Source organism: Accipiter gentilis, chromosome Z (genome assembly GCF_929443795.1).
Source record: "Accipiter gentilis chromosome Z, bAccGen1.1, whole genome shotgun sequence".
NCBI classification, from domain to species: domain Eukaryota; kingdom Metazoa; phylum Chordata; class Aves; order Accipitriformes; family Accipitridae; genus Astur; species Astur gentilis.
In genome coordinates, this window is record NC_064919.1 from 33,638,640 (window position 1) to 33,659,406 (window position 20,767).

General features: G+C 39.6%; 1 protein-coding gene across 7 annotated transcripts in view; it reads right to left on the minus strand.

Annotated features, from left to right (window-relative positions):
* The window catches only part of PIGG (phosphatidylinositol glycan anchor biosynthesis class G), a 101,798-nt gene that overhangs the window by 40,667 nt on the left and 40,364 nt on the right, over positions 1-20,767 (minus strand). For 4 of the 7 annotated variants that reach the window (XM_049796309.1, XM_049796307.1, XM_049796306.1 and 1 more), the window contains 2 exons: positions 18,599-18,908; positions 7,151-7,314 (listed from right to left, as the gene is read on the minus strand). In XM_049796309.1, coding sequence (XP_049652266.1) covers positions 7,151-7,314; positions 18,599-18,908 — 474 coding nt within the window. Of the gene's footprint in view, positions 1-4,701; positions 4,801-7,150; positions 7,315-18,598; positions 18,909-20,767 lie in introns of those variants that run through there. The other 3 variants (XM_049796308.1, XR_007505159.1, XM_049796310.1) reach the window with 3 other exon arrangements.

Sequence of the window (20,767 nt, forward strand, 5' to 3'; positions counted from 1 at the left end):
GTGTGTATTAAATTTAATGAACTCTTTTGCGTAAGCAGCATTTGTAAATCTATCCATACAGGATTGCAGAAAAATATTGTCTCACAATGCAGAGGTTCCAAATAAGAATAAATGTCAAATCCTACACCCTTTTGTACAGCAAACTGATACTGCACACCTGCACTCTAGGTAGAGTAAGAAGCTTGTAGCTCTACAGATACACTGAGAACTGGAAGGCTGTGCAGTCAAATCAGCTATTTGCTTCTGAGCATACTTCCATAAGTCAGATGAACACCAGAAGAGCAAGAGGAGGAAGACAATGCAACCATAAAAACCTCAAATTAGAGTTTGGGCAGAAATAAAAAACCATTTCAGAACTCTTTCCTTTCAAGTCAAGATTAACCACAAAGAAAAAGTGATAGACCACTTAAAAATTAAAAAGCGTATCTTACATGCTTACTTAAAGTGGTCTCTACCTAAGCCAGCAGTTCTGTCAGTGAGAAAAATCTCATAGCAATGGCATTACATAGCATCAATAAGACCATTTAAAAGCTGTATGGCCCACTCTACAATGCATTTGGGCAGTAGCTAGCACACTGGACCACAGGTTTTCAATTAGGGTCATCAGTCATTACTACAAAACAAACCTCATGTTACATATGCCAACTCTACCAAAAATTAGATCATAATCCAGATCTGTTCAGATGCTTACTTCTATCTACACAAAGCGAAAAAACCTGCCCCACCCTACATCTATGGGTTTATAAATTCTGTGCACAGAACTTTCCTTAACACCTACATAGAAAGTGTTTCAGCTCCTAAAACACAGCTGCATAGCTGGTCCTTGGAGCAAGACAATGACATTTATTTTGCAAATTGCTTTGAAACAACTTGTCTTTCTTTTATGACGTAGAGGCAACTGCAGGCAACCCTATTTTGCTGGATCACTTTTCACTACTATGAAAATACTTTCCAATAATAAGAGCCATGGCTGCCTGAAGGAAACCTCATAGGAAAAGTCAGTGTCTCACCAGCATGGCAAAGGAATGAATGAAGAGGTATCCATCACAGAGCACTAATGATGTCTAAAAGAAATCTCCCGCCATCACTGCAATGACAACATGTCAGGAGATACCTAAGTGAGTAAAATACTCTTCCAGCTTGTGGCAATAAAACCCCATTCCAATTTTATAAAATCAATTCCAGATTTCCATGCAGATCAGTGAACAAGTAGATACCTTCTTCTATACATTTTATTAATTTTTTTATTTAGAGAACAGGACTGCTGGCAAATACAATAGATAACAGGTATTAGCATTCTAGAGTGCACAGCAGCAGTATATTTTTAGTTGCAAACATTTTTTCAGCTTTAATTAACCTCAGGAAAAAGAATGGAGTGAAACCATCAGAATCAAAAACTATTTATGTAAAATAATGAAGGGTTCAGAGAAAAATGTTTGGATTGTTCCTTTATCTTTAAGGAGGGCTGCACTTTCTACCTGGGACTCAAAAAAAAAAAAAAAAAGGTATATTGAAACACTCACTGCATGTCCAGTTTATGTCAGAAGGAAAAAGGATTAATGTATTAACGTGGGTTGTGAATGGGGGACTTAATGAATCAAACACATTAGTTCGAAGATGGCAAAAGCTGATGTTAACTGCTGAAATTCCTTTAGCTAGCATGCCTTCCTAATTCTGTTGTGATCAGCTTTATAAAAGAATTCACAGCAAAACTTAAGTTTGCTGTGCTGGCATTCTGCATTGACAAAGTCATGGCATAACATTAAAAGTTTTGCAACTATAACACCCTCCTGTTGGCCATAACTTCCATTTTCAATACCTGAAATCCATCTGCTAACATAAAAGCACTGTTATAACTTTTGATCACTAAGGAAGAAAAGCCAATAAGTATGCAACCTTCTAATGCTAGGAAACATCCACCAGTTCACCCTGATACATTACTCATTAAACTTATTAAAACACAGTTTCCAGTGTGGAAGTAATCTGAAAACTATCCCGATGCCTAGCTGAAGAGTGGTAATTACACAACACTGTGAACGTCACCCACATAACAATTTTGTTTGGGCAGGAGCTTGAAAACTGAAGCCATCTGGAGTGTACTGCACAGTGATGTCACACAATATAGGTCAGACTGTCCAACAACATGGCCCCTTTCCCAGTCATAAGGATCCCAAAATCCAAAGTTCTACTTCAGATCAGAGCAATAGAGCACTCACTGTAAAAACTACCCTTTACATGAATCAGGTGCTCTCTGGAATTTATGCAAATCACACACAGAATACTTGGTTAAGTTCAGGCATCAGTTTAATCAGTACGCCCTGTCTCAAAAATAGTTTCAAGAGTTATTGCACAGTTTCCATGGAAACCAAAGCCAAAGAGTACTTCTTACTATTTCTGTCTGTGAAAATCCCATCATATTTAAGCTGCCAACTTTCTTTAGGAGACCCTGAAGGACTAAAAGAGGCAGTAATATCCATGTTACTGTCTATCACATGCCACTTAATTATTTTAGAAACATATCTACCTTTCCATATGAGGAGAATATTTTATAGTTCCACATTCTTGATCAGATGGAAGCAAATTGTTTAAGGAGTTCCAGCTACATTTCCACTGCAAATGTGTTATTTCAAAACCTCCTTATCTTCTATTCCCTTTTCCCACATCAGCCAAAGATACGTGGGCTATATGTATCTAATGCACCTTCACCTCACAAGGAGGCTTTTAACACTGTCTCCTGTAACATTCTCACAGGTAAATGGATGCAGTCCAGGAGGAACTGTCCACCAGGAACGTGGACAGTGGGGAGGACTGAGAAGTGCTCAGATGCCAGGCTCACAGGGTTGTGATCAGCAGCACAAAGTCCACCTGGAGGCCAGTCCCTAGTGATCAACCCCAGGGCTTGACACTGGGGCTGATACTTCTTTAACATCTTCATTAATGACCTGGACAACATCACAGAGTGCCCCCTCAGCACATGTGCACACAATACAAAACTGGGAGGAGTGGTTGATACAGTAGATGGGTCTGCTGCCACTCAGAGGCACCTCGACAGGCTCAAGAAATGGGCTGACAAGAAACTCGCAATGTTTAACAAAGGGAGATGCCAAATCCTGCACCTGGGGAAGAATAAACCCATGCGCCAGGACAGGCTTGGGGCTGACCATCTGGAAAACAGCTTGGCAGAGAAGGACATAGTTGTTCCTGGTGGACAACAAGTTCAATGTGAGCAAGCAATGTTCCCTTAAGGCAACCCAGGGCTGTAGTGGGAAAAGTAGAGCCAGCAGATTAAAAAGGTGATCTTTCCTCTCTGCTGAGCAGTGCTGAGATCAAATCTGGGGTTCTGGATCCAGTTCTGGGCTCCCCAGTACAAGACAGACATGGATGTACTAGAGCAAGTCAACTGAAAGGTCACAAAAATTATGAAGGGATTGAAGCATCTGACATAAAATGAGAGGCTGAGGCAGCTGGGATTGTTTAGCCTTGAGTAGAGAAGGCTCAGCAGGGATCTCACCAATGTTCATAAATATGTGATGGGCAGAAGTAAGGAAGTTGTACCCAGACTCTTTTCAGTGGTGCCCAGTGAAAGGATGAAAGGCAATGGACACAAACTGAAATACAACAAACTCCCCTTAAACATCAGAAAACAACTGTTTTACTGCAAGGGTTGTCATACACTGGAACAGGTTGCCTAAGGAGACCCTGGAGTGTCCATCCTTGGAGATACTAAAAAAACAACTAGATGTGGCCCTGAGGAACCTGCTCTGGTTGACCCTCCTTTGGACAGGAGGGTTGGACTCCAGACTCAAGTGATTTCATAAATGCAAAGTGCAGAGAGAGGGAAGGGTATGTATGTGTACTTGCCCCTAGGAAGTGATGCCTCAGTGGAGCTCAGCTTCTAAGAACTCCAGCAAGAAGCTCTGGTAAGCCAGCCCAACTGATGCAGCTATAAATTACATGGGCTCTGCTAAGTGGCTGGAATAAACAAAGATAGTCAGCACTGAAGTCAGGCCTCCCTCTCAAGGTCAACTTCCTCAGCCTAAACAGGCTGCAGGATGCTGGGACTTTGCTAAGAATGGCACTGCTAAGCAGTTCTGGGCACATCCATCCAGCTAAGATTCTACCAGGATGTGTCAGGAATCCTGGCAACATCCTGTGGCAATCTGACAGGACCCACTCAACATACTCCAAAAAAACCCAGGGCAGTTGGATTCTTTCAGACGTTCCTATCTGGAGGAAGTGGGGAAAGGACCTTCATCTTGCACCCAGGACCACATAAAAAAAGGAAAGGGTTTGAATTTTACTAACCAAGGCATATTGCTTATAAAACAGTTAATCAGAAGCCTTTATAAAGAACATTCTAAAGCATCCAGCAGTTTTTTTTAAAAGGTCAGTCTCCCATACATTTAAGAAAACACATGAAGCAGCTGAACTTCTGCCTTCTGCAAGTTTCAGATTTGGCTCCAAGGAATAACGACAAAGTAATGAAACAATCATTTGGCCAGCAACAGCAGAACACAAGAGTAAAATAAAAAGCATACAGACCAAGTTCCAGGCACCACAACATACCAATTTAAACAAGTCCCAGCAGCTACAGAGATTCCAGGCCAGAGTTACGTACTGTTTCGTAGAGCAAACAACCTTACCAGTTGACCCAAATGAACCTTAAAATGGCCACACACACAAGCTGCTTGATGGAAACTACTTACATAAGTGATGTGGGTATTACAGGTCACAGCGACCCACTTGAGAGCAGTTTAAACCAGCACTGTACCTGGCAACACTACTAGCTGAGCTTTTAATCTGCAAAAATTCAACCAAGAAAACATCAGAACAACAACCAACACTACTACAGAGACACATTATTTGAAACAATACTAAACAAGTGTAGGTTCTCAAAGATTTTGTTACTGAAAGTTTTTTATTATTTTGTTAGAAGAGCTTTCAAAAAACATGCTATATATGGTATAATTTTCTCTTCATTGTATGTTAGTGTTCATCACAGTCTGCAGTCTAGGGTTTAAACAACATTAAAACTTCAGCTCTTTAAAAACATTACAGGAGCTCTTTTTCTTTCCCTCTCTCTCCCTAGACAATGGCACTGAGGTGGTCTACTCCACTGTGCTTGGAGTCCTCCAAGCACAAGCAAAAAGCTCCAGTTCCAAAGCACCTACACTATAATAATGAAGAATGGAAAGTGGGACTGCTAAAAAACCACAACACCACAAGAACATGGATGTGACCAGTGAAACCACCTAGCACTATTTTAAACAAAGCATCACAGGGGTATAAAGGAATTGGGAAAAACAGTACATTAATAGAGGGTAAGTAATACCCAGGGTCATGGGTCACATGTACCAGAAGACAAGAGGTGGGGCTTTTTATATGTACATGGTAACTCTTTTTAAAGAGAGTTGAAAGAATGGAGAAAACTTGAAGAGCTTGGATACTGGGAAGATGTACTGAAGGAGCAAAGCAGTAACTAAAGCTAAGCTGAGGAGCATTAGAAACACAGAGATAAAACTGAGTTTGGTGTGAAGACACCAGGTACGAAGGAAAATTCAAGAAAGGGGTTTCTGTCGTTATACAAATCCAGACATCAATAATTAGTGTATTCTACATCTACTTCTCCTGAAGCAAAAAAAAAATCAGAATGAACACAGAAAAGGCTGGTTTTCAGAGGCATTATACATAAAGACCAGTACTTTGACAGTATCAATAAGACCACAGATGACTTCAAGGTAGCTGACCTTAGACTAAGAGGTTATGTTCTACACTGAGTCTCAATCTACACTAAGGAGTGCATTATAAAGTAGAGAGCTAGACATCTTTAGAGAGCAATATGGCAGACAGGCAAATCAGTGAATAAGGTGAATAATAAATCTGCCTGCTAAAGGTGCCTGTTAATACAGCGCAATGGACAAAATAACTGTGCAGGAATTTAGCCTGTTAGAACAGGTCCTTCCTGGTTCAGAAACCTCCACTAGCCTACACAGCTTGCTCATCTGTGGATCCCATCTCCTTACAACTTTGATGAACACACACATGCCAACACAAGTTCACAGTGTAGGTATAGCCTAAAACAAACAAGCGAAATGAGAAGAGAAGCCAGAAAACAAAAAGCACTGACAGGATGAGACCTGATGACACTCTGTACATAAAGGGAAGTCAGAGGTTTACAGAGGATGACAATGCATAAGGCAAAGAGTTGTGATAAACTAAACACTGTCTAAAATCCTACCTGCCAAGCCTGCTGTAACATTTTGCTCCCCGTTAAAAAAAAAAAATTAAAAAAAATTACATTTATATTCCATGATAACAGAGAAAAGACTCTGGATGGTAAGAATTTAGCCGCTGTCAGATGTTATTTCTGTGAAAATATATCAAGTTTTTGCATTATACGATACGGAATTTACAACACTTCTCTCTATTTTAACATACTGCATCTCTCAGTTTGAATGCCCAGGATGATGAGCTAAATGCAATATTGGAGAGTCCAATTGGATTTTACATGCACACTCAACATTACATAAGCATTTTCCAACTGTCTTCTTAAAATTCCAAATGCACTAATTCATTTTACATTAATCCATCCGCTACACAAGATACCCAAAAGTACCAATATTTTAGTTACAAATGACTGCAATAACCAGTAACATACAATAAAATAAATCTGGTTTATTTATAAAATGTTGTATGTCACTATGCAAAACAAGGACAGACATTGAAAGAACAGCAAGTTAGTTAAGTTTGAATTCTATTCTATTACTTTAAAAAGTGCTTCTCAGATGTCCTGCTTAATAGGTTCCAAGAAGAATGTTTTTCGGCAGCACATGCTGTTACAACGGAAAGTAATAAAATCTTAAGTAATTTAGCACAGCAAACTGAGAAGTCATTAAGAAAAGAAAAAAATTAGTAAGACATACATATATATTCCCAGTGCAAAACTTCTGCAGAGAAAGTGAAACTGGAAGAGTGAGGTGATACAAACTCATACCAAAAAAAGAACATGCATTTTCCTAATAGAAAACTAACTTCCATGGAAAAAAATTATGTGAACAAAACTATTTGTTTGAAAAGGTATACACTCCATGGATGGTATTTATATCTGCAGCCCACAGAGAAGCATTACTTTAGTTCAAAACATGATTACCTGCTAACTTCAGAACTCAAGTAGCACAGCAGATGAATGGCCCAAAGCAAAGGTCCTGCATATGTTGCAAATGCTGTAAGGAAGATAGCTGGTATCTCCACATAGCTTTCTAGTCCCACAAAACCTGCTGAAACATCCACAGTAGCAATGCCATTTGAATTCCCCTGAAAATAGGAATAAAAAAGTAAAGATTAAAATATCTCCAAAGAAACATTTAGAATACATTAGAATAATATTAATTATTGCACCCATTGAAGAAATTACTCTTCAAGCCACTTTACAGTACAGCCATATTCTTTACATCAGAATTTCAATAAAGCAGCTTACCAAGCAAGAGCTTCTATTTAGGATTTACAGACTAAGGAAGGCATGAACAGCATGATCTTTTGCTTGTCTTATTTTGTCCGTAAATTAACAAGCCTGTTGTTTAATACATTCCATCAAAAAGAGTTTAAAGCAAGCAGCTACAGTTGCCGATTTTAGTCACAATAATGAAAAAAATGCATTTTTCATCATATATGGTTCAAACCCAAGATTTTAGGCCTGTTGCCTTAAATTACACCAGGAAATAAATACTTCTTGTCCATAGAGACAACAGGGTGCTAATTTAGAGCTGTAGTAGAACATTACAATGCCCACCTGCCTGCCCCACAACACAAGTTGTTGCATGTAACCAGGTTAGACAGGCAAATTCAGAGATGTTTCTGTTTCTCACATCTCTATAACACAATAGATTGCATTGAAATAGACCATAAGTCAGCCTAGATAGCCTGAATCATCAATAAAAGGCATTTAAAGCCTAGAAAGAGAAAACCACAAGGAACACACAGCAGTGAAAGTATCAAGAGCTGTCGAAGACTTCTACATTTTACCTAGTTTTCTTTTTCAGTGACTAAGACCACTAAATAACAAGTGGTAATATAAAATTCAAGGAAGTATTTTCCACTGGAAATGCCCAAGTATTTAACTTTACTCAAACATCTAAAGCAGCAAACACACACTGTGATTAGCTTGGCACGTCACATAGGTTTCCTCAAATTAGTGCAAAAGCTCGTGGATATTCTTACAGTACCTGGAGAAGCTGATTAGTTTCTACAGCACTGGTATTCTAACAGTCATCAAATTCTTCAATCCTCCCTACAGAATCCTAGAGCAATCCAAATGTAAGGGCTGTCACCACCGACAGCCTCGGAGCATATGAGGAATGGCAGCTACTCCTTTCCCTCCAACCTGATCTCTCACCTTAGTGACTGCAGTCTTCTTGAACTGCAAGTTACACCAGCAAAAAAGAGCCATCATCAAATACATGTCTGGGTTGCTTATAAAATCCAGAGCACACAGGGAAGCACGAAAAATAGGTAGCATTTTCACATACATAAGTAACTAGGCACCAGGGACAGCAAAACCCCTGTTCCTGAAACAGCTCTAAATTCTAAAGGAAAAAAAGCCATCCTTGTTGACAGAACCATTCACAGCTCATTATCCCCCATGAATCCTACCATGAAGATATCCCCAGAATGTAAGGGGAGTCTGAATCTGTAAGAGGGCAGTAAGGTATGGATTTTACCAAGACATCATACAGGAGAAAAATCTTGACTTATGACTGTCAGTCTTCCTCCTTTTGACCTTCACCATGCACCACTGTAGTAAATTACTCTTACGCTGCACCAGTGTAATAAGTTATTGTTATGCATTTAGCATAATGTTCAGCAATGACAGGAGCAGAGCAAAGAATAACTAATGATGAGCAGCTAAAGAAAAAGAGTATATGTGCCCTAGAGCCTGTAAGATGAGACTGGAAAAGAAAGCTGTAAAACAAGCCTCCTCAGGTTTAAGGGCTACAGATTGAGGACATGGCAAGAACAGATGGGTCAGGTGCAGCACTTGGAGAGCAGGGCAAGGTGCTGCTCCTCAACAAGCAAAAGTTTGACAGGGACAGGTAGGGAGAGAACCTGCTGTCTTTTCCCACAATCCCTGCCCACAGCAACAGGTCTTTTCCCCACCACATCTATTTATTTTCTCTCCCCTCCTTCTCGGTATGATGTGCACAGAGTAGAAAAGCTGAGACATCAGGCAATCCTGCTCTACCTCATGAAGAGCTGAAAGGTCTCTTCACACTGCTCCACCTGCACATACACATGGCTGATTCTTGGCACCTCAGGGCCACTCCTCATCCCACTGCATGTGAGAAGGAGCAAGAATAAATGCAGCACCTGGGAGTGCATGTCACTGGTCCTGCACAACAGGGCAAAAAGGTCTGCTCTCCTCTGGAAGGTAGTGAGGGCAGAAGGCAATAGGAGGAAGGAACACTGCTTTCCACCTTCTCCCCAACAATTTGCGGTTCCTTTCACACAGGGCTCACTACACCAATCTTTGACTTTGTTTAAAGTGATGCAGCTGTACAACAAGGAGAGCAAGGATGCACACACTTGGATCCACACACTTACAACTCCAACCACACAGGATGTTAAGTGTCCAAACACCCTACTCTCACCAGGAATCTGCTGAGCCTAATGAATGGCTCCACAGCTACTACTGGAAGAGCCCTGCTGAGCAGTAGGAAGCATTTTTTCATCACATGAGATATATTTCTCCAAGACTAATTAATATATTTGAACTGAATTTTAGTAACTTATGACTTCTAATACTTCACACAATACATAAAAAACTAACAATTCAGAGCGTTTGGTTTTATTTTAAAGTATCACCCATGTTGCGGTAAGGGTAGAAAGTGACAGAAGGCAATGCACTATTGCATAAAAGCATTCCATGATAATCCGTCATGAGATCAACGAAGCACAAATATAAGCTGGCTAGAGAAACTACCGAGCATATTTGCTACAGTAACAGAGGAGAATCCCTCCATAGACAGTAATGAAAACAATCTAAAACCCTCTTCAAAGCTGCAGTGATTTTTCTGAAAACTTTTCAGATACCACATCACTCACTGAATATGAGCTATTACCTGCAGTATCTCAATGACTCTCGCTGGCCTGAGAAGTACAGAAGTGCAAGACAAAACTGACATGCTTCTGGCTTGTTTAATGACTGGTTTAACACAGCAGACTTATCACACTTCCTCTGAGCCTTTCACACAATTGTATGCCTTTCTAGTAACTGGAATTCTATAAACAAGCATAGAATGAGGAATTTAATGATTTGAAGCAAATAATTTAAGGTGAAAAAATAAAGTCATTGGAAAAGGTTGGTCAGAAAGATTCTGCTGTCTCCGTCTTCGGAGGTTTCAAGACCCTGAGCAACTTGGTCCGAACTCACAGCTGATACTGCTCTGAGAATGGGGTTGAACTGTGGGCCTTTGAGGTCCCCTCCAACATAAATTATCCTACAATGTTTTCAAATCATAACAAGAAAAAGCCATAAGCCACTTTAAAATGTCACTTAGTCCATCTCTCTACCTAAAGGCAAGATAAATCAGATATAAATGACTCTGAAAATGTACAAACCTATTCTGTTCTCCTCCAGTGATAAAAAATACCAGAAAGTATAAACCAGTCTTAAAGGTTTTGAGACTGTATTTTCTTTCTCCTCTTCTGCAGATAGACTGCTCTAAGGATGGGAACAAAAAAACCAAAAGACCAATAAATAAATACATGGAATTTTTGTTCATTTATGAGCTTTCATTCAATGTAACTAAAATGTTTTAAGAAATATTTACAGCAGCATAATTTTTTTAGGAGCTGCTATAGTTAAGAAAAACAACTATGATACTTATTTCCATTCTCGCCACATCTGAAGGGCAAGTAGCAATGATATAGTATGCTTCTGGGAAATGACTGATAAGTTATGAGATGTGGACAACTCAGAGCTTAGGTGAAAACAATCAATCATTCAAGCTTGTTGAAAAATTCAATAAGAGGTTCTCAAGCTTGCAATAATATCCTAACAAGTAAGTAGTGTTCTGACTAAGTGTATTAATTTCATATCTGTTTGACAACACTGGAGTATTTTTAACTTTGCTTCTTCTCATTGGTTTACACAAAGCAATAAATAAAGCAAAGATGCTAACTACTAAAACAAGACTAAAAAAACCTATGTAGTTTCACCCAGCTTCACATAAATAACAGAGGATTTTATCCAGCCAAGCTCTGAAAACCTCCAAGCATAAAGACTGTTCAGCCTGTGTGAGCAACCTTTTCCACTGCTTGCTATTCACAAAAATCTTGCTGAAGGGCTGGAAAAATGAGTTAATGTGTAGTCTTCCCATGTAAGTTACAACTGTTTAATAAATTTGCCTTCTGGGTACACACTGTCAGAGAGCAGCAAGGGCCAGCTGGTTCTGCAAGGGAAGGTAAGCTGGGAAATGAGCGTGAAAACAAGGCAGGTGAGAGCAGTAAGTCAGGAGGACTGGGAATGCTCAGTGGCATGTCCAGGTCAGGCCTGGATCCAGAGACAGTGGTTAGGGCCAGATGCAGTCCAGGGATCACACAGCAAGTCTGCAGTGACAAGGCAGGTCCAAGATTAGCCAGGAAGCCCAGTCACCAGGTCTAGGTCCAAATCAGGATCAAGAGGGTACGAGACAGGAACAGCCATACCTGCTTACAGAGCTGTGACACAGCACAGGCAGTAAAGCATCAGATTAAGAGCAGCTCCCAAAAGAAAGGAGGGCCAGGCCTTTCCTTCTAAGGCCATGCCTAATAATACAGTTTTCTCCCAACAGCTCCTCTCAGTGAAGGAGATAACCTTGAATTCTGCTAAACTCCTAGACAGGAGATGCACTGGCACAGATAAAGTACAGAACGCAAAACCAAGTGTAAGCTCAAGGCATTTGTTTTCAACCCATACTTAATTTGGTTTTTTTCCTACTTCTACTTAAGATCAAAATATTAGCTTCCACACCCAGGCACTTAATCTTTTCCCCCTACTTTTATCAACTATACCAACTGAATAATGAAAAATAGTATCTGTTCCTATGAACCTTGCTTACTCTGTACACTTAGGATTTTCACAGCTATGCTTCCATAAAGTCTTTAAGGACCCTACAAAATTTTTTTCAAAAGCACACTGCCTCATTCATTAAATATGCTATCCTGAACAAGGCTATTTTTACTCACTAACATATTCAAAAGGCCATCACTTACATTCCACACTTAGCGAGACAGAGTTACTGCTTTTGTCATTACATACCCTCTTGCCTACCAAGATTTAATAAAGGCTCATCAACATGGGCAAGAAGTCTCATTCTCCTCATAATCACACCAGGACATGTGCAAAAAGTAGTTCTCCAAATCTCACTCCTATTTTCAGATGAAGAGGTTTTATATTTAGTTTATATTCCTCTTCTCCTGCCTCATTTAGCGAGCACGGTTTAAATTTAGTATCCAATCTGATCTACATCAACAACAAATTTCAGTGTTTTTCAAAGTCTGTATTTCAACCATAAACCTGCTATTATTTTTGTATGCTACATTAGATCTTTATGCCTGCCTAGAAATTAAAAACCTAGCACCACTCTGAATCCACCCAGTTTAATAATGGTAGCTCTAGTAACCACAAAACTTGAGGAAAGTCAGGGAATACATTTACATCTATGCCAGCAGTGCATATCATGCCTAATAATACAGTTGTGCTTCCTTCACATCTCTCCCCTAGCATTGAAGCATATATATTGCTCATTCCAGAGGCAGCAAACAAGTAGGCTGAACAGAGGTCAATATTCAAGTTGAGAAATTGATGGACTTCTCCAACAGAAATAGCACAGTTGTATTTCCTTAATGTTTATTCAGTATTTAACAATATATGTCACATACTGTCTGAAATACAACCCTTCCCTAAGTCAGCCAAAATGTCACCTCAACGTTGATAGTCATGGTGAAGACAGGTAGTTGCTAAATCTGGGGCACCTGCACTTTACTAAGTAAGAATGGTGTACCTTCACTGGAAGACATTGGAAGTAACAAGGGGATCTGAAAGCTGTCACCAGGCAAAGACATTGTTTTTCCCACAAGGTAAAGGAAAAAGATTAAATGGGTTATTCAGACAATTAAAATCTGTTACTAAACAAAAGCTACATCATGAAAAGTACAGGTACTTTCAGAGTTCCACCTTCCATCACTCAGGTAAGGAAGAGCTGAAAAGTGTACATAACCACACAAAATCATCTATGGCTTCTCCTGAGGTCACTTGCCTATGGTACTCTTGAGATATACATTAACACTTAAAGATTGAGTGCCTGCATCTGTCACAAAACGTGTGAGTAAACAGGGGAACCCGCATTGACATGAGAAGAGAGTGTTTGTAACACACCTGAAGAGGAGGTAAACTTCTATGTGTTTGGGAGAGGGAAGTCACAGTGTAGGGGTGGGGGCTAGATCTTTTTCAAATCAGGTGTACAAAATGGCATAGAAATTGATGAGTGGCCATCTCTTGTATACCTGGTATGGAACCTGCATCTATAGATCAGTGACTGCCAGTTAATTAAGTGCCATTAATATATGATTGCCAGTTAATTACGTGTCACTAACAAAACACTTCAATCCTGATTTTAAGCTACACAAACTGAGCAGTTTTTCCCTTAAAACAAGTCATTTGTGCTCTAGACTCTGAACTCAAAGGAAAGGGAAGGAGAAACTTAAATATATCCAGGAAAAATAATTATTGAAGAAGTGGGGGTTGTAGGTTGTCAGATTTTTAATTTTCCCTGCTAGTGCAGATCAGAATGCTACATACTAAGGAAACCTACATACAAAGAGCATGAAATTAAACATAATCTCTGGAAGAAGTTTCTCCCATCCTGGGATCTACAGTCCCAGACAGGAAAATCTATTCTCAGAACAAACTGGGAGAAGTTTAGCAATTGAAGAGAGAACATTAATTAGATTTTGAGGGACCTTTGTAGCCTCTGTAATTTTATGAGCTACCAGCTCAACCATTCTACTTCTCTACACTAATATTTTGCACATCAGATAATTGCTTTCAACTGAGAAGGGAAAACAAAAACCCCTCTTAGCCTTGTATGATTCAATTTGTTCTCTTCCATACCTGCAGAACAGTTTTTTCATCAGAGAGTAAAACAACAAAGCTAACATCTGAAGAGTGATATTTTGGTCAAACTCTTAATCTCCATCCTAGAAAGGACACCTAATGTAAATGTACTTACAGCATTTTTAAAAGAGAACGAAAAACTTGCTCTCTAAGGAGTGGGGGGTAGAAAAAAATTCTATCTGTCTTGACTCTTAAAAGCACTTTTTCCCTTATCAGAATTGATTTCTCTATTTTTGAAACATCTCTAGGATGTTTTGAAAATAGAAAAAAATAAAGAAATAAATAGAGAAAATAGAGAAATAGGCCACAATCAAAACTGTTCTTTCTAAACTCTCTCCTGTTCTATTACACTTAATTTGTCATTTTATTCTGCCTTGGGCATGCTGAATAGGCACACACCTTGGTTTTCCAAGTAGACAGCCAAAGAAATTTGCAAAATACTGTTGGCAAGTTCTTCTGAAATTGATACATTTTTTAAGAGGCCCTGTGCTAAAGAAAGAATTTGTCAAAATTTTTTCTAAGCCGTTGCTAAATTCAGAAGAATCTCTTCAAAGCTTAAGTTTACAGACACGGGATGGGACAAAAAAAGGCAGCTCTTTATCTGGATCTACTCTACTTTGTATCTTGGACTTGGTAATAAACAGCATAGGAAACAACATGAGGGAAAAAAAGCTTTGGTCTGCTTCTACCAGAAATGTTGATAACTAACTATCACCCTTCATTCTCCAGATCTTAGAGTGACAGGAGATGACCAGTCAAGCAATCTGGCTCACAATGAAACAATGGGGAATTTCTCCTTTCTGAGCTTTGGATGCTGTGATTCAGCAGCATTTCTATGTGCAAGAGACAATGCAGGATATCCAACAGCACAATGTGCGGCCAATTAAAATGGAAATCACTTCTTCCAGTCTTCTAAACACCGAAAAACTCCTCAATTGCAAGGGTAGTTGAAAGTGCAAAATGTAAGTTATTAAAAAGAAAAAATCTTAAAACACATTTCTATGTTCCCACTACCAGTATAAAACCACAAAAAAACCCCAACACATGCTATTAGATCTCTTAGCTTTTACTGGTCTTGAACAAACACATTTTTATTGGTATAGAAAAAAACCTTTGGCATAGCATTGTCAAATGGAAGGAGGTATCATGCTCTTGATAGCCTCTGATAGCTTATTTCTGAAGCAGCTAAACACATTTTCCAAAGTTCATGGAAATTCTTTCAGAAAAGTTATTCCCCAATTTTTTGCAGCACTCAGATCAAAGAAGACACAAAATTTAACCTGCCCAATTACACTTCCACAGCAAAGATATTATTTCAGGAAGTCCTTACTTTCTATTCCATCATACCATATTGGCCAGAGATACATGGCCTATATGTATCTAATGCACTTTCACCTCATAAGGAGGCTTTTAACAGTGTCTCCCATAACATCCTCACAGGCATACTGATGCAGTCCAAGCTACAAAAGTGGACAATGAGGTGGACTAAAAACTGGCCCAGCTACCAGGCTCACACAGTTGCGATCAGCAGCACAAAGTCCGCCTGGAGGTCAGTCATTAAGGATCAGCCCTGGGACTTGGCACTGGGGCCAATACTGTTTGACATCTTCATTAATGACCTAGACAATGGGACAGAGTGCACCCTCAGCAAGTCTGCACACAGTACAAAACTGGGACTAGTGGTTGATATAGCAGATGGGTCTGCTGCCACTCAGGGGCACTTAGACAGGCTAAAGAAATGGTCCGACAGGAAACTCATGATGTTCTGCAAAGGGAAATGACATATGTGGCACTTGGGGAGGAATAAACCCATGCCCCGGGTCAGGCTGGGGGCTAACCATATGGAAAGCAGCTTGTTAGAGAAGGACATAGGTTGTTCCTGGTGGACACCATGTTGTCTGTGAGCCAGCCATTTGCCCTTTGTGCAAAGAACAAGAGCACCTGGGACTGCATTAGGGAGAGCATCACTAGCTGGTTGAGGGAGATGCTCTAGTCCCTCTACAAAGCAGTGATGAGATCACATCTGGGCTCCTGGGTCCAGCTCTGGGCTCCCGGGTCCAGTTCTGGGCTCCCGGGTCCAGTTCTGGGCTCCCCAGCACAAGACAGACATGGATGTACTGGACAAAATCCACTGAAGTGACACAAAGATGGTGATGGGAACAAAGCATCTGTCATACAAACATCTGTCTGAAAGGGCTGGATCTGTTTACTCTCAGGATGAGAAAACTCAAGAGGGATCATAACAATGTGTACAAATATCTGATTGGGGGGGGGGGGGGGGGGGGGGGAAGTAAAGAAGACATAGCCAGACTCTGACCACCTCAGTCACTCCATAGTGACTAGCGAAAGGATGAAAAGCAATGCACACAACCTGAAACACAAGAAGTTCTGTTTAAACATCAGAAAAAGCTTTTTTACTGGCTAGAGTGGTCAAGCACTGGAACCAACTGCCCAGAGAGACTGCAGAGTCTTCATCCTTGCAGGTATTTAAAATTGGACTGGATATGGTCCAGACCAACCTGATCTGCTTGACCTGCCATTGGACAGGGGAGGTTGGGTTGAATGATCTCCAGAGGCGCCTTCCAGACTCAACTATCTGGTGATTTGTTGGTTCTGTGAAATTCTCACCCAACTGTACCAAGAATTCATCAGTGAAAATGGGTGCTTTATGAAAACATTCAAACCACTCTTTATTAGTCCCTTCTCCATAATTAGGATCTTCTTGCCAGCCTACCCACCATTAAATTTCTGACAGCTGCTTTTGCTTGGTACCTCAGTACTGAGAGGGCCCTGCCTTCAGCCTCTTGCCAACCCAACCCAACTATGCTCTCAGGCGGCCATAATCAGAGATGACTGCCTGAACAGCAACATTCAAGACATGCAAAAGCCATTCAATGAAAAAACATTACATCCTCTGAGCAGGAAAGCTGGTTGGGAAGGGATGAATCAGGATGATCTTATGAGCAATTCCCTATCCTTACATGCACTCTCAGAGCAAAGTCAAGCCAATCCTCAGCCAGTACTAACAGGATCAGCAACTGAGTAGGTAAGTACTGTAAGCTTGACCACAGTTTTAACATCCTCAGCCATGCCTCAAAAGTCAAGCCAACGCAGGTCTCACCTTGAAATTTTGCAACAAATCAGAAAGCCTATCCCCCTAAACCAGAAACAACCTGATTTCCAACTTAACAAATGCCCTCTTGAGACAGTGTCCTGGTTTCAGCAGGGTTAGAGTTAATTGCCTTCCTAGTAGCTGGTACAGTGCTATGTTTTGAGTTCAGTATGTGAAGAATGTTGATAACACACTGATGTTTTCAGTTGTTGCTAAGCAGTGTTAGACTAAAGTCAAGGATTTTTCAGCTTCTCATGCCCAGCCAGCAAGAGAGCTGGAGGGGCACAAGAAGCTGGCACAGGGGACAGCCAGGGCAGCTACCCAAACTGGCCAACAGGGTATTCCATAACATGGGATGTCCCATCTAGTACAGGAACTGGCGAGTGGGGGCAGGGGAATGGTGGCTGGGGGACTAACTGGATGTCGATCGGTGGGTGGTGAGCAATTGCACTGTGCATCATTTGTACATTCCTTTTGTACAATCCTTTTATCATTGCTGATGTCATTTTATTAGTGTTACCATTATCATTATTAGTTTCTTCTTTTCTGTTCTATTAAACCGTTCTTATCTCAACCCACAAGTTTTACTTCTTTTCCCGATTTTCTCCCCCATCCCCTGGGGTGGGGGGGTGAGGGGGTGAGCGGCTGTGTGGTGCTTAGTTGCTGGCTGGGGTTAAACCACGACAGACAGTCTGCTACACTAAGTCTCTAACATTATTAGAAGTGGAAAGAACTTCTCCAGCTTCAATGCTAAGGAAAGTTTTTGTGGAATTGCAACCTTATTTGCAATGCAGAGAACTATGTTACTGAAACTAGTAAGGCTCCTCAGGAAAGAAGATACCATTTGATATAATAAGATTGCCAATTAGCTATGATTCTCATAAGAGACATTACCTCGTCACAGAACTTCTCTTCCATCTTAAACTGTATGTAGACCTATTGTGATGCTACTGAAGGTTTTGTAAGCCTCAAGAATCAGGGACAAAAAGCTTTTTACTGGTATTAATCAACTCAGCTGAAATTTTTAAATGTATTATCACCAGAACAGTACTTAGGAGGCCCACTAACAGACCAAAATCACACCCGGTACAGGTATCCGATACTTTTAACACTTTTGAAAGTCTGTATTGAGGATAAGTTATCAAGGTATGTATCTTTCCCTGATTCTGAAAACAAAACCTTAATAATACAGTTAAAAACTAAACCCTTCTGACAACTTAGTAAACTCTTCAACTCTGAGACTTAGTTGGCATTTTACTCACAACAGACAATATTGCTTTCAAAACCTATTCCCCCCTCCCACCCCTGTAGCAGGGAGAGAGTATTCAGCTTACCTGAAAATAGAAGAAAGCTTGGCCAAACCAATAGTGCATGATAGTAATCTGTGCTGCATCAAATTTCAAAGGTCTCCAGATATATTTTGTCATCATTGTCTGTATCAGCAGACAAAACACCAAGACTGGTAAATTGTGAGGTCTAAATAGAAGGGCCACTAGTAGAACCAATCCACTATATACTTCCCATAATCCTGTACTCTTCACACTGGAGTCTGCAGAAATAACCTGTGACTTTAGTAAATCTTTAGTGCCAGTGAAGACTATGCCAAGAACAAAGACATAAACAAAACGAGCTTCAGTAATCCCCCTAAAGAGGAAATTAAAAAAAAAAAAAATAGAAAAAAATTAATAAATAAATAAAAGAGAAAGATGAACTACTTACTTATATCTATTTCACAGGTCAAAAAGTCTTTCAAAAGAGGTGCAAGACCAATGCAATTCTGCCAAACAGGTTAAATTCTAAGGCTAGTTACTGGCCAATTTAATGAGAAAGCTTTCTCAAATACAAAATCTCTAAAAATGGTTCATACTTGAATTACAACACCTCCAAATCAACTTTAGCAAAGAAAACTGTGTGTGCTAAAAACTAAACTAACCTAAAATATAAAAATTAAATTATATGTCAATTAATGTAACCAAAATAAATTTATGTTATTACTATTCAAGGTCTAGGTCCATAAATACTTTCATATAAGTATGCCATTCAAAAATGAATTAATTTCCCTCCAAATACTCCTTAGAGTGATATGGAAACTTTGTTTCAGGTATTGACTTAAAAATTACTATTCCCTTTAAGTTGTTCAGTGATTTTTCACAACTCACTCATACAAATGTGTTTCCTTTTAGTCAACCAAAAAGACTGTGACAGTATTTGAAGATCCTTATTTGTCTGAAACTTCTGCACACTTCAGACATCTTCTCACCTTACACAGCTGCACAGATATACAGATATGCTAGTTTATACCAGCACATTTTTTCCTTGTAACTGCACACATTTTTCAAATCCCTAAGCAATCCCAGTACAGAAAAATGAATGTTTTAAGTAGTAAGTGTAATTAGCATCTACTGCTATGCTCATTGCACTTGTAAATTCATTGGCTTCTTCATTTCCAGCAAAAGTCACCTTCTGAAGAAAACACAGCATCTCATCCAAAAAGTTGACAAGGACAAGGACCAGTAACCTTAAAAACTGTGACCTGCTATTCTAGAAGTGCAAGGCCCAAGAAACAAAGAAAGTGAAAGAAGACATCAATCAGAATGCACTGATATTCTTAGGTTTACTGGGCAAAAAAAAGTCGCAGATCACATTAGTGTGAGCTAAGCTATAATAATCCATTGAACTCACTAAACGAGCATATGAAAAACTTTGTGGTTATAAAATTATTTTTTTATCTTGCAAAAAGTAAAAATACACATTATCTACCCACTTACTCCATAATTTTATATACATTATCCTTAGGGATCACCAGTCACTTTATACATGAGTGGTGAATGAACAAGGTCTCCTGCAAAGTTAATATGATTCACTCAGAAGTGAGGATTCTTGAGTCATCTGGACTTAATAATATATGGTAGATTAGACCACAACACTAAAAATACTAAAAGTGTGATTAGACTTGGTGTAACTAGTGTAACTAGCTGACCACAGAAAACACCACTAGTCAAAATTTCTAAAAAGAAATTTCTCCTTTTAACTTTAATTATTTTTTTTTTCTGTCTTCGGAAGGTCACCTTCCTTCTCAAACAATTACTAAAAAATGAGCTTGAATTCAATCTCTCTTTTCCACGTACAGGAAAGAGAACCAAAAATCAAGACAAGGAATAATAAGCAACAGTATTTACATGTTCAGTTTTCTTTTTGCACCCACAGAACCAAGAAAAAAGGCAAACCCACCACATGATAGTGATGTGGCCTTCCTAAACCTGAATACAGTGTTCTGTTTTGTGCTTTAGCTTTCAAAGGTTCAAACTCATACCTAATGGTCTATGCAAAGGGGCTTTACTATCTTATTCCCTTAAAGAGCAAGCCTTTGTAAAACCCCTGTAAGGTCCACTGGCTTCTTCCTTTAGGGGAAAAAAATAAAAACCAGTAAAGTTTAGAGAGTTCCTGTGTTTCTGGCTATTGCAGAAATCCAGTGCCCTTTTTCAGCATCTCTGGTGATTCTG